The sequence below is a fragment of the Macaca thibetana genome, chromosome 13, assembly GCF_024542745.1.
Source record: "Macaca thibetana thibetana isolate TM-01 chromosome 13, ASM2454274v1, whole genome shotgun sequence".
Taxonomy (NCBI): Eukaryota; Metazoa; Chordata; class Mammalia; order Primates; family Cercopithecidae; genus Macaca; species Macaca thibetana.
In genome coordinates this window covers 93,930,225-93,954,036 of record NC_065590.1, presented here as the reverse complement: position 1 = coordinate 93,954,036, position 23,812 = coordinate 93,930,225, and the positions used below count along the sequence as shown (strand labels likewise).

The 23,812-nt window shown below is 36.8% G+C and overlaps 1 protein-coding gene across 1 annotated transcript; it reads left to right on the top strand.

The window, feature by feature from the left end:
* The first annotated feature begins 1,780 nt into the window (after window positions 1-1,780).
* Window positions 1,781-4,036, top strand: LOC126933504 (histone-binding protein RBBP4-like). The gene has a single exon (XM_050753261.1). The coding sequence runs from the start codon at window positions 1,789-1,791 to the stop codon at window positions 3,100-3,102; it is 1,314 nt and encodes a 437-aa protein (XP_050609218.1). The 5' UTR covers window positions 1,781-1,788; the 3' UTR covers window positions 3,103-4,036.
* The last annotated feature ends 19,776 nt before the right edge of the window (window positions 4,037-23,812 follow it).

Below are 23,812 nucleotides of genomic sequence, written 5' to 3'. Positions count from 1 at the left end.
TACTAAATTTTAATTCATAAATTTATAATCTGGTCATTCACACCTGCTACTTTGCTAGATAGGCATATACGAACATTTGTTACCAGAATTTGGATGTCTTTCTGCCTCATTTGCAAAATCCCTGTTTATTGCGAGCAATTTCAATTTATAAAATTTTTTAAGAATGAATTTGGATTCCATTTTGAAAATATACTAGTGCCTTCCTCCCTAAGTCATAGTCAGCAAAATAAATTGTTCTGACTTCATGGGACTCAACAAATGAAATTGGTTTATAAACATAAGTTTAAGTTAACCCACAAACCGTACAATTCTCATTGACTCAGGAGCTACACAGACGAGAGACCATTAAATACATGACCTGTATGGAAATACAGAAATAGAAGGAATTCACTGTGGCTAAAGAGAAAGGGTAGAAGCTAAGTTAATTAATAATATGTGCTTGAAGCTTTTGAATAATTGAGAAAATAAGTGATTTGCTCTGTATGCTTACTTATATTCTGTTCTAAATCATGCCAGTAGCAAAGATTACCCCGTTCACAACCCAAATAGAGATTAAATATGTAATTAGTCTGAATGTGTGTAGCCCAATGAAAAAAGCATAAGAAAATGGAAAGAACATGAAGATTTTAGGGGCACACACACATATACACAAAATATATACTTTCAAATCCTTAGTCCAACATCATCTAGCTCTGAGATACTAAGACATTTTGTTGTTTTGAGTCTTAATTCCACCTCATATATTTTTACGAATATTGTTAAAAGTGCCCAGTATGAATTTGAGATCACTTAGTCAGCATCAGCTGAACCTGAATGTAATTTCAATTTTGATATTTGCTTTTATTCTCTTAGTAATATTTACTTATATCTAAATGCTACTTTTAAACTTTCACAATAGGTTACTGAAGATTCTTGGAAGTTAGTTTCTGTAATTTTCAACCTTTTGTGCCTCACTACACAGTTTTATATTTAGTAAAAAATGTGCTCACAGGGTGTTTGTTGTCTAAATGACAAATTATAGATAAAGTTGATAACATACTAAAGTTTGAATTATAATAAGATAGAAATTATTTGTTTCAAATCCAGAGCAATCTGACAGTCATAGTCTAGTAATGGCCAGCTTGCTTGTTTCAGATTATTTATTTCAATATAAATAATCAAAATTAGACAATAGAGGTGAAGAGTATGTTTGAGGGCACTGGAGAGCTATCAAAACATTGAGAATTTGCCAGACCAGGATGCAGAAAGAAGGCAAGAAGAAGGGCGGAGGTTGTCCTTTTCCCCATGAGCCAAAATGGAGCTAAGAGGTGAAGGCAGGAGGTAGGGCTTTCTTCAGTCTCCTAAATCGTGGGGGAATGGGGGAAAAATTTAAGCTCAGAGACTTCCAGGGAGAAGATTATCTGGTTAAAAAAATCAGACTTTGGCTTATAACCCAAAGGGTTATCCCATTAGGGAGAAAAAGTGAGCCAGGGACTTAAATCTGACCACAAATAACCTTGGCCTCTGATAGCATAAAGGCAAACCTAGCTGCCTTTAAAAAAAAAAAAAAAAAAAAAAAAAAAAAAAAGCTCTTTCTGGAGGAACAGTACTATCCAGAGTTTGTAATTATTTGCATAATTTTTCATATATAATATCTAAGAATTTTAAAAATCATTTGAACAAGTTGGAAAAAATAACAGAATATCAAAAAAAAAAAAAAAAAAAAAAACAAGAAAATAAAGATCCAAAGGATATACAGTTATAAATAATCAGACACAGCCTTTATAAAAACTATCCTTCCCTCCCGGAATGCTCGACCCCAGGGTTCCCCCGGCTCGTCTGCCCACCATGGCCGACAAGGAAGCAGCGTTCGACGACGCAGTGGAAGAACGAGTGATCAACGAGGAATACAAAATATGGAAAAAGAACAACCCTTTTCTTTATGATTTGGTGATGACCCATGCTCTGGAGTGGCCCAGCCTAACTGCCCAGTGGCTTCCAGATGTAACAAGACCAGAAGGGAAAGATTTCAGCATTCATCGACTTGTCCTGGGGACACACACATCGGATGAACAAAACCATCTTGTTATAGCCAGTGTGCAACTCCCTAATGATGATGCTCAGTTTGATGCGTCAGACTACGACAGTGAGAAAGGAGAATTTGGAGGTTTTGGTTCAGTTAGTGGAAAAATTGAAATAGAAATCAAGATCAACCATGAAGGAGAAGTAAACAGGGCCCGTTATATGCCCCAGAACCCTTGTATCATCGCAACAAAGACTCCTTCCAGTGATGTTCTTGTCTTTGACTATACAAAACATCCTTCTAAACCAGATCCTTCTGGAGAGTGCAACCCAGACTTGCGTCTCCGTGGACATCAAAAGGAAGGCTATGGGCTTTCTTGGAACCCAAATCTCAGTGGGCACTTACTTAGTGCTTCAGATGACCACACCATCTGCCCGTGGGACATCAGTGCCGTTCCAAAGGAGGGAAAAGTGGTGGATGCAAAGACCATCTTTACAGGGCATACGGCAGTAGTAGAAGATGTTTCCTGGCATCTGCTCCATGAGTCTCTGTTTGGGTCAGTTGCTGATGATCAGAAACTTATGATTTGGGATACTCGTTCAAACAATACTTCCAAACCAAGCCACTCAGTCGACGCTCACACTGCTGAAGTGAACTGCCTTTCTTTCAATCCTTATAGTGAGTTCATTCTTGCCACAGGATCAGCTGACAAGACTGTTGCCTTGTGGGATCTGAGAAATCTGAAACTTAAGTTGCATTCCTTTGAGTCACATAAGGATGAAATATTCCAGGTTCAGTGGTCACCTCACAATGAGACTATTTTGGCTTCCAGTGGTACTGATCGCAGACTGAATGTCTGGGATTTAAGTAAAATTGGAGAACAATCCCCGGAAGATGCAGAAGACGGGCCACCAGAGTTGTTGTTTATTCATGGTGGTCACACTGCCAAGATATCTGATTTCTCCTGGAATCCCAATGAACCTTGGGTGATTTGTTCTGTATCAGAAGACAATATCATGCAAGTGTGGCAAATGGCAGAGAACATTTATAATGATGAAGACCCTGAAGGAAGCGTGGATCCAGAAGGACAAGGGTCCTAGATATGTCTTTACTTCTTGTGATTTTAGACTCCCCTTTTTTCTTCTCAACCCTGAGAGTGATTTAACACTGGTTTTGAGACAGACTTTGTTCAGCTATCCCTCTATTAAATAGGTACCACCAATAATGCTATTAGCCCAAACAGTGGGTGTTTTCTAAATATTAATGGGGGGGGGCTTGATTCAGCAAAGCCACAAACTTAACGTTGAAATTTTCTTCAGGAATTTTCTAGTAACCCAGGTCTAAAGTAGCTACAGAAGGGGGAATATTATGTGTGATTATTTTTCTTCTTATGCTATATATCCCCAAGTTTTTCAGATTCATTTAAGTAAAAGCTAGAGTGAGTAAGGAATAGAGCCAAATGAGGTAGGTGTCTGAGCCATGAAGTATAAATACTGAAAGATGTCACTTTTATTTAGGAAATAGGGGAGATTCAAGTCATATAGATTCCTACTCAAAAATCTTGACACCTGACTTTCCAGGATGCACATTTTCATATGTAGACCAGTTTCCTCTTGGTTTCCTCAGTTAAGTCAAAACTACATGTTCCTCTTTCCCCATATATTCATATATTTTTGCTCGTTAGTGTATTTCTTCAGCTGTTTTCATGTTGTTTCTTTCCTGTCTGTGAAATGGTGTGTTTTTTGTTGTTGTTTTTTTTTTTAACTTGGGACTACCAAGTTGTAAAGATGTATGTTTTTACCTGACAGTTACACCACAGGCAGACTGTCAAGTTGAGAAGAGTGAATCAATAACTTGTATTTGTTTTAAAAATTAAATTAATCCTTGATAAGAGTTACTTTTTTTTAGGAGTTAGTCCTTGACCACTAGTTTGATGCCATCTCCATTTTGGGTGACCTGTTTCACCAGCAGGCCTGTTACTCTCCATGACTAACTGTGTAAGTGCTTAAAATGGAATAAATTGCTTTTCTACATTAAAAAAAAAAAAACTATCCTTATTATTTTTAAGAAATTAAATTACAGGATTAAATATTCAGAAGAGAATGGAAAACTTGAAAAAGTCTAATATAAATTATAGAACTAAATAATAAATTATTTAAATAAAAAACCCAAAGAATGAGTTTAAAAAAATATTAGATACAGATGAAAAGAACTTCTGTTGGCTGAAAAACAGGTAAATATACATCAATACTCAGTGAGAAAGAAAATTGTATTATTCCATTCTCACACTGCTATGAAGAAATACCCAAGACCGGGTAATTTATAAAGGAAAGAGGTGTGATTGACTCACAGTTCCACATTGCTTGGGAGGCCTTAGGAAACTTACAATCATAGTGGAAGGGGTAGGGGAAGCAGGCACCTTCTTCACAGGGCAGCAGGATGGAGTGGGTTGCCAGCGAAGGGGGAAGCCCCTTGTAAAACCATTAGATTTCATGAGAACTCACTCACTATTACGAGAACAGAATCAAGGAAACCGCCCCCACGATTCAATTATCCCCACCTGTTCTACCCTCAACACATGGGGATTATGGGTATTACAATTCAAGATGAGATTTGGGTGGGGACACATCATATCAAAAATTTTATGTAATATAGAAAAGAAGATAAGAAACATATCTGATGTGGTAGGATGAATTAGCATATAAGTAATAAGTAATTTGACTTACCGTAACTCAAATGGGAGAAGAGAGTATCAAAATGATGTGAGTAGTTTAGGTATGCCATTAAAGAAAAAAAAAACATTTTTCTTCTACATTTTAAACCATTTGCTGTTTAGTACTCTGATGGTAATAGATCTAGAGTGATATGTAAATGACTGATTTTTAAGCCATACTAATTGAGGGACGTGAAAATAACGTTTGTTTGTTTGTTTGTTTTCAGGTCTTTCTTCTACAGTACCAGCCGGTGGCAGTATGCAGATAGCAGAAATGTGGTCCACGCTAAAAATGTTCCCATTTCCTTCAGGAATTCGGTGATGTGATCAAGAGATTTCAAGGTAAGACATTGTTGGCAGATGTGTTGTTTTACATTTGGACTATAAAATACTTTGAATAGTTAATTTAACGTGACCAGAAGATGAAGTTTTTGTTTGTTCGTTTGTTTGTTTGTTTGTTTTTTTTTTTTTTTTTTTTTTTTTTTTAATATTTTCCTGCATACTCTGGTTAAGAATTACAACATATAGGCTGGACATGGTGGCTCACGCCTGTAATCCCAGCACTTTGGGAGGCCCAGGCAGGTGGATGACCTGAGGTCAGGAGTTCAAGACCAACCTGGGCAGCATGGTGAAACCTCGTCTATACTAAAAATACAAATATTAGTCAGGCATGGTGTCACGTGCCTGTAATCCCAGCTACTCAGGAGGCTGAGGCAGGAGAATACTTGAGTCCAGGAGATGAGATGGAGATTGCGGTGAGTGAAGATTGCACCATTGCACATCAGCCTGGGAGACAGAGGGAGAGTCTGTCTTAAAAAAAAAAAAAAAAAAAAAAAAAAAAAAAAAAAAAAACAAAAAAAAAAAAAAAAAAATAAAAAAAAAAAAAAGAATTGCAACATTTGAATTGGAAGCCAGAGTTCACACAAGCAGCACAATGGATGCTGCAGCATCCTGAGTAATTATGTAGCCCAGCATTAAATAAAACAATACTATATATGAGATTTATGCTAAGTGAGTAGATTTTAGTCATTCTTGCCACAAAAGCAAAAACAAAAAACAACAAAAAAGCGAGATGATATATATATATTCATTTGCTTTACAATAGCAACCTTTTTACTATATCTATTTACCTCGTAACATCATGTTGTATACCTTAAATGTATACTATAAAATATATTAAAATAAATAAGTTGAATTAGATAGCTGAAGAGACAAGAAAATCTATACTATTTCAATATCAGTATCTACCCTAAATATCTTTAGAGTAGAAAGCATGGTCAGAGATTTTTAAAAGAAAACATTTTGTAATGGTAAAAGTCACTCAGCCAGATATAAAAGATTTTGATATGTCTGAAAGTAGAAATATATTTTTAATTTTGGAAAACACAATCTGACAGAACTAAGAAGAAAAATAATCCATAGTCATTAGTGGGAGGTTTAACACACCTTTTCAAATAAACTTTATGTTAAGAAGACAAAAAGAAATCTATAGAGGAGCAATAGACTATATCATATAACCTGTATGTATGGTGTAGTTTGCTATACCATCTAGGTTTCTGTAAGTACACTCAATGATGTTTGTACAAGGAATAATTAAATTGCCTAACAATGCATTTCTCAGAACATATCCTCATCATTAAGTGACACGCAATTGTTTTTGTGTACCTTCATCTGTGAAGTGCTATTCAATTGCCTTGTGCATATTTTTGGCTATGTTTCCTTTCTTTGCCTTAGTGACTTGAAGCATTTATTTACACCTTGCAGATGCAATCTCTTTGTCAAAAATATGAGTTAGAAATATACTTTCAATACTTACTTTTTTATTGAATTAATGTTGTTTTTAGAAGAAATACCTTTATGTTATTGTCATCAAAATTTATCAATATTTTCTAATTAATGATTTACGTGTCCTATTTGAGAAATATCTTCCTATATAGAAGTCTAAAAATATTTTTGCATATTATATTTCTAAAGCTTTTATTTCTCACTTTAACATTCAGACTTACACTCCAATGCAATTGATTTCAGTACAAGCTGTAGATATAGATGTGTACATGAATGCCAACTATTTCCAGCGCCATTTACTGAAACAAAAAAAACAAACAAAAAAACACTGTTACTTTTCCTCTACTCTCCGGGTGCATTTTGTATATTAAATATCCATGTATGTGTGCTGTCTTTCTCACATAGTGGGCTCATTATTTTGTTTCATTGGTGTAGTTGCTTATTTCTACACAAATGCTGTGCTGTCTTAATGATAGTAGCTTTACAATAATTCTTGATACACAATAGGGTCAAGTTTTCCCATTTTGTTCTTCTTATTCAATATTAATTTTGATTATTCTTGGTCCTTTGCCCTTCTATATGATTTTTAGTATTGGCCTGGCAATATTAATAAACTATTTTATTGGAGACTGGATTGGGTAAATCTGATAGGTTTTGGACAAACGTGACATTATTACAATATTGAGTCTTGTATGATATTAAAATGGTACATTCTTTCACTTATGAAGGATTTGTGTAGAAGAGTGGAGACTAGAAAAAGCAAATAGATCTTGTATACAACAAAATTGCTTACAACTTGATTTGATCTAAAATAATTATCTACAAATTATTTTGGATATTCTGCATACATAATGCTAATAACATCACAAATAGTATGGCAGTTTCATTTCATGCTTTAATTCATATAACTTTTGTTGATTTTCCTTCTCTTAATGGACTATCCAGGGATGCAAATACATATTGAATAAAAGTGTATACTCTGCCCATCCTGTCTGTGTCCCTGAGATCAAAGAAAAAGCTATCAACATTCCACCAAGTATAATGCTTTCTCATTTTCATTTCTTGTGGCTATGTTGTATTAGAATGAAAATGATCCTTATTTTTAATTACTAATGAGCATTTATAAACAGATTGTTCTGCATCCATTGTGATAATCCTCTGAATTTTCTCATGTTATTATGATGGGAAATTACAAAATAGTTGACATGGTTTGTATCTGTGTCCTCGCCCATATCTCATGTGGAATTGTAATCCCCAGTATTGGAGGTGGGGCCTGATGGGAGGTAATTGGACCATGAGGGTAGATTTTCCCCTTGATGCTGTCATTGTGATAGTGACATTTCATGAAATCTGGTTGTTTAAAAGTGTATAGCACCTCCCCTTCTCACTCTTGCTCCTGCTCAGGCCATTTAAGATGCCTGCTTCCCCTTTGCCTTCTTCCATGTTGTAAGTTTCCTGAGGCCTCCTCAGAAGCAGAAGCCACTATGCCTCCTGCATAGGTTTCAGAACTGTGAGCCAATTAAACCTCTTTTCTATAAAATTCACCCAGTCTCAGATATTTCTTTATAGTAGTGCAAGAATGAACTAAAACAAAAAATTGGTACTGAGAAGTGGAGCATTGCTATAAAGATATCTGAAAATGTCAAAGTGTCTTTGGAAGTGGATAATGGGTAGAGGTTGGAAGAATTTGGAGGGCTCAGAAGAAGACAGGAAGATGAGGGAAAACTTGGAATTTCCTAAAGACTTGTTGAATGGTTGTAACCAAAATGCTAATAGTGATATGGACAGTAAATCCAGGCTGAGGAGGTCTCAGATAGAAATGAGGAAACTATTGGGAACTGGAGTAAAGGTCACTCTTGCTATGCTTTAGCAAAGGGCCCATCTGCATTGTGCCCCTGCTCTAGGGATCTATGGAACTTTGATCTTGAGAGTGATGATTTAGGGTACGTGGTGGAGGAAACTTTTCAGCAGCAAAGCATTCAAGATGTTGCCTGTGTTCTTCTAATAACCTATGCTTATATGCATGAGCAAATAAATGATCTAAAAACAGAATTTACATTTAAAAGGGAAACCAAGCATAAATGTTTGAAACATTTGCAGCCTGGCCATGTGGTAGAAAAGAAAAGCCCGTTTTCAGGGAACAAATTCCAGCAGGCTACAGAAATTTGCAAAACTGAAAGGAAGGAAAGTACTGATAACCAAGTCAATGAGGAGAAAGCCTCAAAGACATTTCAGAAAACTTCACGGCAGCCTCTCCTACCACAGGCCCAGAGGCCTAATTGGGGAGAATGATTTTGTGGTCCAGGCCCAGGACCCTACTACCCCACGCAGCCTTAGGACACTGCTCCTGGCATCTCAGCCACTCCACTTCCAGTCATGGCTCAAAGGGACCCAGGTCCAGCTAAAGCCACTGTTTCAGAGTGCTAGCCCTAAGCCTTGGTGGCTTCTACATGGTGTTAAGCCTGTGGGTACACAGAGTACAAGAATTAAGTCTTGGGAGCCTCTGCCTAGATTTCAGAGGATGTATGGAAAAGCCTGGATATACAGGCAGAAGCCTGCTGCAGGGGTGGAGCCCTTATGGAGAATCTATATTAGGGCAATGAGGAGGAAAATTGTGGGGTTGGAGTCCCCACACATAGTGTACCCACTGGGACATTCCTTGGTAGAACTGTGAGAAGAGGGCCACCATCTTCCAGACCCCGGAATTGTAGAGTCACTGACAGCAAGCACTGTGCATCTGTAAACACCCAGCCCTTGAGAGCAGCAGTGAGAGTTGAATAGTGGAAAGCCACAGGGGCAGATCTACTTAAGGCCTTGGGAGCCAACCTTTCACATCATTGTGCCCTGGATGTGAGACATGGGGTCAAATGAGACTATTTTGGATCTTTAAGTTTTAATGACTGCCTTGCTGTGTTTCAGTCTTGCATGGGGCTTGCAGCCCCTTTCTTTAGGATAATTTCTCCCTTGTTGAATGGGAATATTTATCCAATGCCTATACTCCTATTATATCATAAAAGTAACTAACTTGGCCGGGCATGGTGGCTCACACCTGTATTCCCAGCACTTTGGGAGGCTGAGGCGGGTGGATCACCTGAGGTCAGGAGTTCAAGACCAGCCTGACCAATATGGTGAAACCCTGTCTCTACTAAAAATACAAAAAGATTAGCCAGGCATGGTGGTGCATGCCTGTAATTCCAGCTACTCAGGAGGCTGAGGCAGGAGAATCGCTGGAACCTGGAAGGCTGAGGTTGCAGGGAGCTGAGATTGTGCCACTGCACTCCAGCCTGAGTAACAGAGCAAGCCTCCATCTCAGAAAACAAAACAAAACAAAAAAACATAAAAAGTAATTAACTTGTTTTTGATTTTCTGGTTCATAGGTATAAGAGACTCACCTTATCTCAGATAAGACTTTGGACTATTGAGTTAATGCTGGAATGAGTTAAGCCTCTGGGGGAATGTTGGGAAGCCACGGTTATATTTTGAAATGTGAGAAAGACATGTGATTTGGGACAGACAAGGGGTGAAATGACATAGTTTGGATCTGTGTCCCCACTCAAATATCATGTTGAATTGTAATCTACACTGTTGGAAATGGGGCCTAGTTGAAGGTGATTGGATCATGGAGGCAGATTTCCTCCTTGGTGCTGTCATCACGATAGTGAGTCCTTATGAGATCTGGTTGTTTAAATGTGTCCAGCACATTCCCTCTCTCTCTTGCCATGTAAGACGTGCTTCCCCTTTACCTCTCCCATGATTGTAAATTTCCTGAGGTCTCCACAGAAGCAGAAGCTACTATGCTTCCTGTACAGCCTGCAGAACCATGAGCTAATTAAACCTCTTTTCTTTACAAATTACCCAGTCTCAGGTATTGCTTATAGCAGTATGGAAATAAAAAAATACTCCTAACTTTACTTTTAGAACTAAACACAACTTGAATAATTGATATATTTTGCTATATTTTATTTGCTTTTCTAGGATTTTAAAATTAATTTGTGAATGTGACTGGCCTATCATTTTTCTTTATTGCAAGAGCTGTGTCATGTGTTTCTTAATCAACATTATGTTGATCTAAAAATAAAGAAACTGACCTAATAGGCAGAGCATCTTTTGTTTTTTTCCAATTTATCTGAAAAAAGTGTAAAAGTTTGGCATTGTTTCTTCCTTCACTGTTCAGTACAATTTTCAGGTGAAGGTGTCTGTGCACGGAATTCTTAGTGGGATAATTTTAGTTAAGAATACTGCTTTATTTATTTTACATCATGCCACTTATCTATTTAAATATCATGGAAAATATAAGAATAATACCATTTCTATTGCACACAGTGGTAATATTGCCCTTAGATTAGGCAAGGAGAACCTCTACCCTTAGTTACACGATGATCAATTAGTCCATTTGCCAGTGAGAGTCTTTGTTTTAAACCGTAAAAGTCCCTCCATTCCAGTAAATGCCTCAGTCTTATGCAGACCACAAAAGCTAGTTACACTAGTGTTGCCTACATGGCAACTCTGAGTACTAAAGGGATCTATATATCAAGCATAAGAGTTATAAATATAGAATTGAAAACAAAAAGAGGAAATAAAAAATTGCCAAGGTTAATAATTTTTTTTTAAAGGGAAATGAGATATAAGCTGTGTCTAGTTGGGGTTCATAAAAAAAATAAACTAAAACAATTTATGTTTTTATTTAAAGACATAATCTAAGTACATGTTTCTGAAATTGCAAAATGTCTTACATGTATATAATTAAGGGTACATTATGTGCTGGGAAAACCAACCCAGAATGATTAACAACGAGAAAATTCTAGCTAAGTTATTCAATTAAAAAGACAAACAAATACTCAGAATCCTGAAAAAAAAAGGTGCAAGTCTCTAGAAATTAATCTAAGGCTTAACATAATTTCAATCAAAATTCTAATGACTGTTTTTTTATTCAAATTAGTAACCTAATTCCAAATTTTATGGGGATGTACAAAGAATAAGAGTTTAGACACACCTGAAAAGTAATCAGAAAGCCTGACAACGAATACGAAATTATAGTAATTAAGCCTATTTTAGTATGCAGTTAGTTTTATGTAAGTACACTAACAGAGCAGAATAAATCCAAGATAGTACCCACCCATATACGGAAGCTTGATTTATAATAGGGATAAATAGAAAAAATATTAGGCTTTTGCGTAAATGGTACTAACAGACAGTAACTGGCGCACCTTGAATAAATGATTGTGGGGTTAGAAAAGAATAGATCCAAGATAACCTGGGAACATTCTGTCATGCCAGAAGATCAGATGGGAGCATAGAATGAATATGCAGGAACCAGATTGAGGAGATTCCCAGGCTCTTACAGGCCACATCTGGGAGAATTTGAACAACAAAAAGAATTAAGTCCAGTAATAAATTATAATAATTAAATGTAGAAGTTTGTGATTATTCAATAGTGAATATATAAAAATAGATACATAAAATGAAACATACACACATATATATAGGAAAATGGAGGCTCTTGACTACGGTAGACTACTGAAAGCTAATTACTAAATATGAAATGAGTCCTGGAGATGGAAAAATATCATATTGCTATTATTATGGTAAAGCTGAGATCAGGCAAAAATAATCAGTGGATGCTGTGTATAGGGAGAAATATTTATGAGATCATTCTATCTGCATGATGCTAACGTGTTCTCCCATTGGCTCTTTACATTAGTTTTGACAAACAGTTTAACAACAGCATTTAAAAAAATATATGAATGGGCAGTGCAGAATGGGAGCAACACCTTTACCAGATGTTAATATCATCAGTGACATCGTGTGCCTCCTGATGTGAAATCTTGAGGCATACTACAAAACAAATGCAGAAACTCATCCTAGTCAGGAGAAAATGTCAAAAACAAAATGAGGATTGTTTTCTTTAAAAGCGGGATGGACTTCAACTTCTCTGGGTATGACCATATTGTCGAAGACCAAGAATGGCTTTGAAAATATTACAAGCTAAAGAGACATAACAACTCTATAGTGTCTGATCCAGGGGTTGGATTCTGTTACTAGAGTGTGAAAGTGCTATATACAACATAATTAGGTCACGTGAGAAAAGTCGAATATGGGGAATAGACTAGATAAAAGTATAAATTCAATGTAAATTTAAAGATTTGATAACTACCGTGGTTATATAAAATAGTACCCTTATTATTAGGAAATATATATATATATAAAATTATTTAGTGGTAAACCGTCATGAGGAATGTAATTGACAAACAGACATATCTATGTATATGTGTGCATGTATACATACACAAAAATATTTAAATATTTATAGCTGCTCGATGGTAGTCATATAAATAAAACAAAACTGGAAACAACTCAAACTCTGTCACCAATTAAATACATAATTTGTGGAATATATGCTCTATGAAATAGTATAAGGCATGTAAAATGTTTGTTTTTAGGCTGCAGGAACGTATTGTTGTATTATTCTTGGCTGTATTGTGTTTCACAGATTTTGCATTTTATACAGACTGAAGGTTTGTGGCAATCTTGCATTAAAAAATTCTATCAGCACCTCTTTCCAACAACATGTGGTCACTTCATATTTATATGTCACATTTTGGTAATTTTCTCAATATTTCAAACTTTTTCAGTGTTATTATTTTATCTGTGACGATGATCTGCGATCAGTGATTTTTAATGTTACACTGTAATTGTTTTGGGGTATCATGAACCATGCCCATATAAGAAGGTGAATGGCCATTCCCCATTTCACTCTCTTTCCTCAGGCCTCTCTATTTCCTAGAAACAAAAAATGTTAAAATGAGGCCAACCAACCACCCTGCAATGGCCTCTAAGTATAAAGATGAAAGACTCACATGCCTCTTGTGTTAAATCAAAAGCCAGAAATCATAATCAAGAAAGGAACATCAAAAGCTGAGATAGGCTAAAAGTAGGCCTCTTGCACCAAACAGGCAAGTTGTGAATGCAAACGAAAAGTTCTTGAAGGACATTAAAAGTGCCATTCCAGTGAATGCACAAATAATAAGAAAGCAAAACACTCGTATACTGCTGATATGTAGAAAGTTTTAGTGGCCTGGATAGAAGATCAAAGTAGCCACAACATTTCTTTAAGCCAAAAGCCTAATCAGAGCAAGGTCTTAACTCTCTTCAGTTTTGTGAAGACTGAGAGAGATGAGACAGCTGTAAATGAAAAGTTGGAGTTTAGCAAGGTTGGTTTGTGATGCTTAAGGAAAGAATCCATCACTCTAACACTAAAGCACAAGGTGAAGCAACAATGCTGATGTAGAAGCTGCTGCCCATTATCCAGATCTAGTGAAAAGATTATTGATGAAGCTGGATAAACTACACAATAGATTTTCTGTACAGATGAAATAGCCTTATATTGGAAGAAGATTTCTTCTAGAACTTTCATAGCTGTAGAGGAGAAGTCAATGCCTGGTTTCATAGGAAAGACTGACTCCATGTTAGGGACAAATGCAGCGGTAACTTTAAGTTGAAGCCAATGCTCATTTATAATTCTGAAAATCCTACATCTGCTCTGCCTGTGCTTTACAAATTTAATAACAAAGCCTGGGTGACAGCACGTCTGTTTATAGCATGGTTTACTGAATATTTTAAGCCCACCGTTATGATTTACTGCTCAGAAAAATGATTTCTTCTGAAATATTACTGCTCATTGACACTACACCTGGTCATTCAAGAGTCCTGATGGAGTTGCAAGGAGATTAACATTGTTTCCATGCCTGCTAACACAGCATCCATTCTGCACCATGGATCAAGGAGTCATTTCAACTTTTAAGTAATATTATTTATGAAATACTTTTTATTAGGCTATAGATTTCATAGATAGTGATTTGTCTGATTGATCTGGGAAAAGGAAATTGAAAACTTTCTGGAAAGATTTCGCCATTCCAAGTGCCTTTAAAACATTCATGATTCATGGGAAGAGGTCAAAATATCAGTAACAAGAGTTTAGAAGAAGTTGATTCCACTCTTCTTGGATGACTTTGAGGAGTCCAAGGCAGCAGTATAGAAGATCTCTGCAGATGTGGTGAAAACAGCAGAAGAGCTAGATCTAAAGTGGAACCAGAAGATTTGACTGAATTGCTGCAATGTCATGATAAAACTTGAATGGATAAAGAGCTACTTCTTAAGGATGAGCAAAGAAAGTGGTTTCTTGAAAAGGAATCTATTACTAAGACACTCTGAACATTCTTGAAATGACATAAAGGATTTAGATTATATCAGCTTTGTTGGCAAAGCAGTGGTAGGTTTTGAGACAAGTGACCTCAATTTTGAAAGAAGTTCTATTGAGTAAATTGCTATCAAACAGCATCGCATGCTGTAAATAAATCTTTCAGGAAAGGAAGAGTCAATTGATGTGACAAGCTTCATTCCTGTCTTGTTTTGAGAAATGGCACAGCCACTCCAACCTTCAGCAACCACAATTCTGATCAGTTAGCAGCCATCAGCATCAAGACAAGACCCTCCACAGGCAAAAAGATTAAGACTACCTGAAGACTCGTATGATCATTTGCATTTTTTAGCATAAATTATTTTTAAATTAAGATATGTGCATTGCTTTTAAGACATAATGCTGTTGCCCACTAATAGACTATAGTGTCTTGTAAATATATAACTTTCATATGCACCGAGAAACCAGAAAATTTATGTGAATCACCTTATTTTGGTATTTGTTTTATTGCAATGGTCTAGAATATATTCAAGGTGTCCCTGTACATGCAACAACAAGGATGGATCTTAGAAACATGCATTAAGGAAGAAAAAAAGACAGTTGCAGAAGAATTCATTCAGTATTATTCTTATTTTATGAAACCCAGATCTGCACACACACGTGCATACATATGCATTGATTGTGGGCCACCATGAAAGCACACATAGTAAAACTATAGAGAAAAATATAAAATACAGGGAGGTGGAGAAGTGTAAAAGAAAGGGAAGGAGGGTGAGACATTCAAAGAGAAGCACAGAGGGGTTTCAGAGGTAATGATGAAATATTTCTAATTATACAATGGATAGTTGAAATTCAAATGTTATGTTATCATTAAGTCTTAACCTAAGGCAGATTGTATTTTCCATACCTGAACAAACCAACAGCAGCCTGTACTACACTCTAATTACAATGTGGTGTTGAAACACTTCAGATGATAGGTAGTGTCTGTGTTTCCTCTCTTTTATTCTGAGTGGATCTTTGAATTTGCCTCCGCCAATAGAGTTCTACTGCATACCATGATTTGACCTCTGAGGCTAGGCCATAATAGATGATCTGACTCTCTCTCTTCCTCACCTCTCTCTCTCCCTTCCCCCATCTCTCTTTATCAAGGCATGTGCCTTTGAAGCCCTGAGCTGCCATATATATGGCTACTGTGAACACACTGGCTACTGTGCTACAAAGACCACGCAGAGAGAACAAACACACACACACACGCACGCACACACACACACACACACACATATACAGAGAGAGAGAGAGAGAGAGAGATTCCTGGGGAATCCTAGTTGCTTCAATTCCTAGCTTTTTGAGTCATCCCAAACCAGAGGCCAGATATGTGAATGAATGAGCTCTTGGATGATGGCAGCTACAACCTTTTAGTCTTCTAGCTAAAGCCCCACACACTGTAAAACAGGGAGAAAAAAAGCCCAGTGTCTTGTCTGAATTTCTGAAACAGAAAATGTATGAGTATAATAAATGGTTGTTTTACACCACTAAGTTTTGGGATAATTTGTTCATGCATCCATAGTAATTGGTACATTGCCTTACCCTTTTGAAAACAGATTCCTTTGTATCAACTTCACATCTTATAAAACAATTTTAAAAAGGCAGTGGAGCAAAGTGTACAGAATTTTGAGAACAAAAACATCCCACAGACTGTATTCTTAGCAAATGTATTTTTTAGATGTAAAATCAAAATGAAACAAAGAATTTTAGGTAGGAAAGGGCTCTTTGAGACTTTATCAACTCATTGATTAAAGATACAACATATGATTATTTCAGTACTTTGCTCAGGTAATTTGAAATACATTGCATGTAAAATTAATTTGGAAATTATTAGAACATTTAAGAAATTGTTTTAATGGTTGAGACAGAAAATCACTTAAGGAAACCAAATCTGTTGTATTAATCTGTTTTCATGCTGCTGATAAAGACATACCCAAGACTGGGCAATTTACAAAAGAAAGAGGCTTATTTGACTTATAGCTCCACCTGGCTGGAGAGGCCTCACAATCATGATGGAAGGCAAAGAGAAGCAAGTCACATCTTACATGGATGACATCAAGCAAAGAGAGAGCTTGTGCAGAGAAATTCTAGCTTTTAAAATTATCAGATCTCATGAGACCCATTCATTATCATAAGAACAGTGCAGGAAAGACTCACCCCCATGGATCAATTACCTCCCACCAGGTTGCTCCCACAACATGTGGGAATTGTTGGAGTTACAATTCAAGATGAGATTTTAGTGGCAAGACAACCAAACCATAACATTCCGCCCAGCCCCTCCCAAATCTCATGTTCCTACATTTCAAAACCAATCATGTCTTTCCAACAGTCCCCCAAAGTCTCAACTCATTTCAGCATTAACTTAAAATTCCACAGTCCAAAGTGTCATCTGAGACAAGTCCCTTTCACCTATGAACCTGTGAAATCAAAAGCTAGTTACTTCCTATATACAACAGAAGTACAGGCAATTGGGTAAATACAGCTATTCCACATGGGAAAAATTGGCCAAAACAAAGGGGCTGCAGGCTCATGCAGTCTGAAATCCAGTGGGGCAGTCAAATCTTAAAGTTCAAAATTATCTCCTTTGACTACACGTCTCACATCCAGGTCACATTGATGCAAGAGGTGGGTTCCTATAGTCTTGGGCATCTCCTCTCCTGTGGCTTTGAGGGGTATAGACCCTCTCCTGGCTGCTTTCACAGACTGTCATTGTTGGCAGCTTCTCCAGGCACATGGTGCAAACTGTTGGTGGATCTAGCATTCTGGGGTCTGGAGGACTGTGGCCCTCTTCTTATAGCTCCGCTAGGTGGTGCCCCAGTATGGACACTGTGTGAGGGCTCCAACCCCACATTTCCCTTCCACAGTGCCCTAGCAGAGGTTCTCCATAAGAGCCCCACCCCTGCAGCAAACTTCTGCTTGGACATCCAGGCATTTCTATACATCTTCTGAAATCCAGGTAGAGGTTCCCAAACCCCAATTCTTGACTTCTGTGTACTGGCAGGCTCAACACTACACGGAAGCTACCAAGGCTTGAGGCTTGCACCCTCTGAAGACACAGCCTGAACTCTATATTGGTCCCTTTCAGCATGGCTGGAGCAGCTGGGATGCAGGGAACCAAGTTCCTAGGTTGCACACAGCACTGTGACCCTGGGTCTGGTCCAGGAAACCACTTTTTCCTCCTAGGCCTCCAGGCCTGTGATGGGAGTTGCTTTCATGAAGACCTCTGACATGCCCTGGAGATATTTTACACATTATCTTGGGGATTAACATTCGACTCCTCATTACTTATGCAAATTTCTGCAGTCATTTTGTATTTCTCCTCAGTAAACGGCTTTTTCTTCTCTATCGCATTGTCAGGCTGCAAATTTCCCTAACTTTTATACTCTGCTTCCCATATAAAACTAAATGCCTTTAACAGCATCCAAGTCACCTCTTGAATGCTTTGCTGCTTAGAAATTTCTTCCACCAGATACTCTAAATCACCTCTCTAAAGTTTAAGGTTTCACAAATCTCTAGGGCAGGGGCAAAATGCTGCCAGTCTCTTTGCTAAAACACAGCAAGATTCACCTTTGGTCCAGTCCCCAACAAGTTCCTCATTTCCATCTGAGACCACCTCAGCCTGGATTTCATTGTCCATAACATTATTAGCATTTTGGTCAAAGTCATTCAACAAGTCTCTAGGGAGTTTCAAAATTTCTCACATTATCCTGTTTTTTTTTTTTTTTTTTTTGAGCCCTCCAAACTGTTCCAACCTCGGCCTGTTACCCGGTTCCAAAGTCACTTCCACATTTTCATGTATCTTTTCAGTAGTGCCTCATTCTACTGGTACTAATTTACTGTATTAATCTGTTTTCATGCTGATATTAAAGATGTACCTGAGACTGGGCAATTTACAAAAGAAAGAGGTTTATTGGACTTACAACTCCCACATCACTGAAGAGGCCTCACAATCATGGCAGAAGGCAAGGGGGAGCAAGTCACATCTTACATGGATGGAATCTGGCAAACAGAGAGCTTCTGCAGAGAAAGTCCTGCTTTTAAAACCATCAGATCTTATGAGACTCATTCACTATCATGAGAACAGCACAGGAAAGCCCCATCCCCATGAATCAAGGACCTCCCACCAGGCTCCTCCCACAACACATGGGAATTGTGGGAGTTACAATTCAAGAATGGATTTGGGTGGTAACACAGCCAAACCATATCATCTGTCTTTCCTACTTACTTCAACAAAATCCAGTTTTATTTTATGCCATTTCAAGCATAAACTATTTATATTCAGGCAGTCTTAAAACCATCATCATCTTACAATTTATGCTTCTACCTCAATATTCTTGGCTCATGAGATTCTTGGCTAATATAAATAACCTAATATCTTCCTGTACCTTAGTGATGCTCTATTTATTCTTTAATAAATAACTCAAAATATTTTATTATATTTGATGAAGGTTTTCTTAATAATTTTAAAAAATAATAATGCCTCTTTTTAAAGAAGCAACTGCTTGAACATCACAATTATACTAGTGTGTGTGGTCATATCGTCTAATTGTCAGACAAAATACAGATTGATGCATTTATTAAACATGACATTTATTATAATATTCTGTGTTTATTTACAGTACATCTTCAAACAAAAAAATTCCAAAGATGTGAAAAATTATTATACTATAATGTGTAACATCAAAGGCAGACATAAAATTTAATGTACAATAGAATATCATCCATGTAGAAAACTACACTATAAAGACTAGAGGAAAATGCAATAAATGGTTGAACATGGCAATCTGTGAGTGTTGGGATTATAGTGATTAGTCATTCCCATCTTTAAAATTTTCTTGCCTTCTCTTCATCTTTTGCTACGTTCATGTATTACAAAAGTATTTTATTAATATATTTACTGCTATTTCTCCAAGACTGAAAACATCTTCTTTTCTTCTTCTTCTTTTTTCTTTTTCTTTCATTCTTTCTTTTTTTTGAGATGTGCTTTCATGCTTGTCACCCAATCTGGAGTGCAATGGGGTGATCTCCGCTCACTGCAACCTCCGCCTCCTGGGTTCCAGCGATTCCGAGTAGCTGGGATTACAGGCATCCACCACTACACTTGGCTAATTTTTTGTATTTTTAATAGAGATGGAGTTTCACTATGTTGGCAAAGCTGGTCTCGAACACCTGACCTCAGGTTATCCACTTGCCTCGGCCTCCCAAAGTGCTCGGATTATAGGCGTGACCCACTGCATCTGGTCCTTTTCTTCTTTTTAATTAGAAAATTAATTTCAGGCTAGAGCAGGATAATTAATGGCATATTTATACTTTTTCCTGCATAAGTTCAAGATTTATTTAAATTCTGAGAATTTTTGCCATAAAATGACATTCTACAGTATAACAGTTTTTTCATCTGTATTTTTTAAGTGCATGCCTTCTCTACTGATTTAGCTTCTAATTCCTTAATGAATTAAAATGCATATCAATAGTGATGAGGTTAGTCCAATAATATTAAAATTTTGAGCATTCTTTATAGGCGAGTGGCACAGAGTATTTGACACTTTGTGTGCACATTTACATTATATTTCAAAAAATTTTTATGGCTCAGAAACTATTTTGATCACCATTTTAGAGATGAGGAACCTGACATTAAAAGTGTTAAGTACCTCACCGATGATCACTCATTAGTAAGTGGAAGAGCAGGATTCAAAGACAAGCTGGTGTGACTCTGGAAATAAAAATCTACAACACTCTACCATATCCTCTGCTTTTTATGCTTTGTATCTCCTGGCTGTGCCTAGCATATCATCCTGCACATAGTAAATACTTAATTAGTAATTGTGGGATGATTGACGGCATCATGTCTAAAAATTAAAAAGAAACAAAAATGATTAACAAGTTTCGACTAATGTCCGTAAGTGCATTTTATGTAATTTAATAGTGTATGAAATATTCCAGAATTTATCTTATTCAATAGAGAAAATGATACCCCCCTCAATGCAGCAGCCCCTCTTGCATACTGCAATAGAAAGACTGCTTTTAATTTGACGAGTCAGGGCACCACTAAATATGTCTTTAACATTTTCATTTTAAGTCCATTTTCCTTTTCTGCTCCAGCAACATATTCTCTGAAAAGCGTAATTAAATCCCCATTTTCTAGAATAGCAGCAACAACAACAGCAAAAGACAAGTTGACATGGCAAGTCATCAACAAAAAAGAAACTGAATAACCCTGTAGGTACCAGACACACCACATCATTCAAATCTAAATTACTTGCAAATGACAGCTTTCCCTGTTATGAGTAATGAGAGGAGTAACATTCTCATTTATTCCAAATAGGCGATGCTTTTCTGAGTGAAACTGTGAACTGATGTAACTTCAAGTTTTTCTGTGGGTTTTCTCTATTGAACCATCTATTTCTTTTTGAGGAAGAGTTCAGTTATTTCACTTCTATCTAGAAAATAAATTTAAATATTTCTGCCTTAAATAAAACTTATTTTCACTACATTATGATGAATTTATTAATTTAATTCTTATGTGTTACTTGCATATGAGGTAGAGTTGCAGAAAGTCCTGTGTGAGTACCTTATTCATAGATGGCATGATGTACATGTACAGTCATGCACCATGTGACATTTTGGTCAACAAGGGACTACGTACATGATCACGGTCTCAAAAATTTATAATGGAGCTGAAAAATTCCTATTGCCTAGTGACATTCTAATGGTTAATACTGAGTGTCAGCTTGATTGGATGGAAGGATACAAAGTATTGATCTGGGGTGTGTCTGTGAGGGTGTTGCCAAAGAAGATTAACATTTCAGTCAGTGGGCTGGGAAAGGCAGACCCACTCTTCATCTGGATAGGCACAATCTAATCAGCTGCCAGCATGGTTAGAATACAAGCAGGCAGAAAAATGTGAAAAGAGAGCAACCATCAGTCGTGCAATTTATGGTAAGCGCCCTATACAGGTGTATCTTTTAAATCTTTTGTACTGTATTTTTACTGTACGTTTTCTATGTTTAGATATATTTAGATATTATAAATACTTACTATAGTGTTACAGTTTCCTACCATATTCAGCATAATCAGGTGCCATACAGGTTTGCAGCCTGGGAGCCATAGGTTCCACCATACAGCACAGGTGCGCAGTAGGCTCTACCACCTACATTTGTGTTAGTGATGTTCGCACAACAACAAAATTGCCTTATAATGCATTTCTCAGAATATATCCTTGTCATTAAGGGATGCATGACTATATCTGTAATATGAAAGGGGCCTTGAAAGTTGTAGTGAGAAAGTAGGAATGAATTTGATAGAACAGTAGCAAGCAATGTATGCGCAGAGCAGGCTTATATGTGATGAGGAGGCTGGGGTAACATACACTAACATTAGAAACAAACTCATATATCCATGGTATACATGAGCTGCCTCATGGATGAGGGAAGCACCACACACAAGCTGTATTCCTCTGAGCCTCAGTTGATTCTATGGAAGTCTATGCACTGCAGCAACCAATTTTGTGGCTAACCTGATTTTTCATAGAGAAAATCTTCCTTGGCTATTTTATGCTGAAAAGGTTACATAAAGATTAAGCATGTGTTTTATTTTCAAGTATTCAATTTTCTTTGAATTTCTAGACATTGCGTGTGGCAGCATTACCCACTCTAAAATTCAATATAAAAATGCTATTCAATTCAATAGCTTTACAATTGGGGTTAATTTTTTTGTATTACTATCCAATTTTTAAAAGTTATCCATATGAAGAAGCAATAAGAACATACTTTAAAAGCAATAAGCAAGTTGAATAAAGATGTCATATTTCTATCTAGAATGATTTTTGAATGATATATTGACTATTTAAAATTCATAATCCATGACTTCGGTTTTTGATCTAAAGATGGAAAAATGATACTGTTTTCAGTTTTTCTATGGGATTTCACTCTCATATTGCAAAGGTTTAAGTTGAATGTATATTTGCGGTGTCAAATGATCTCATCTGAAATGGTACAGGCATAACAATATATCTATAAAGCAGAGAATGGGGTTAAAGCTAGAGAAATTTTACTGCTAGTAACTATAGCGAGTTGCTCTTTCTTAATATATCAGTTGACATTTTGTGTGCAGAATTCATGCATTTCTAATAGTCCCCATAAAATGTCAGCGTGTTTGGGAACGGTAAGCCGCTGGAGAAGTCTTCAGTTGCATACCCAGTGGCCCAGTGTTGCCCTCCTGCTAAGTCATTGCCCCAGTGGCGTGTCACAGACAACTTTTCTGAAGAAGTGCAGATGAACTCTAAATGCCAGCCACAGTTCTGTTCTCCACTTTCCCCTCTCCAAAAGCGAACTTGAAGGTCTGCTTTTTTTCTTTTTCAAAAACTTTGTACCACAGTGACAAAGTGAAAAGAAAGTTAAAATCTGCATTATATTATTTGATTTGGATGAGGCTTTAAAAATTACAATTGAATAAATCCATTTCATTATTAATCAAAACAACTCATTTGCCTGTAAAATCTTTGTCCTCCTTTCCCTCATGCGCCAATCCTTTACACATACACACACACACACACACACTCATGCACCCACACACAGCTGATATATACAAAGGATTTTCTGAAGGGAAGAAAAGTTGAGACCACATAAAACTATAAACTTCGTTTTCAGCAATACTAATAATTTATTTTTGTTTGAAAATTAACTTCCGTGTAGTTAAAACTTACCTTCTCTAAGAAACTATTTTGATTCCCCTGTCTAGCCCCAGCCATTCTGATCTTTGAGTGGCGGCACAGAATATTGCTTAGACCTGGAGACACAAGAGCCAGTCAGACTGAGTTGAATCCCAGTTCTATTCTTACAAGCTGTGAGACTGCAGCATGTCCTTTCACCACTTATTTAAAACGTGTGAATGATAATGTTAGTATAGAATTGATAATTTGGTTGTGAAGATTAAATAAATTTATCAATGTAAAGCACATTAAATAGTTTCTGGCCCAAAATTAGACCACATAAGTCTGTGATTATTAATGTCACCTGTGCTTTGTTCCTGTCTTTTCAGAATATTATCTGCACTTTGTCACCTGTGCTTTGTT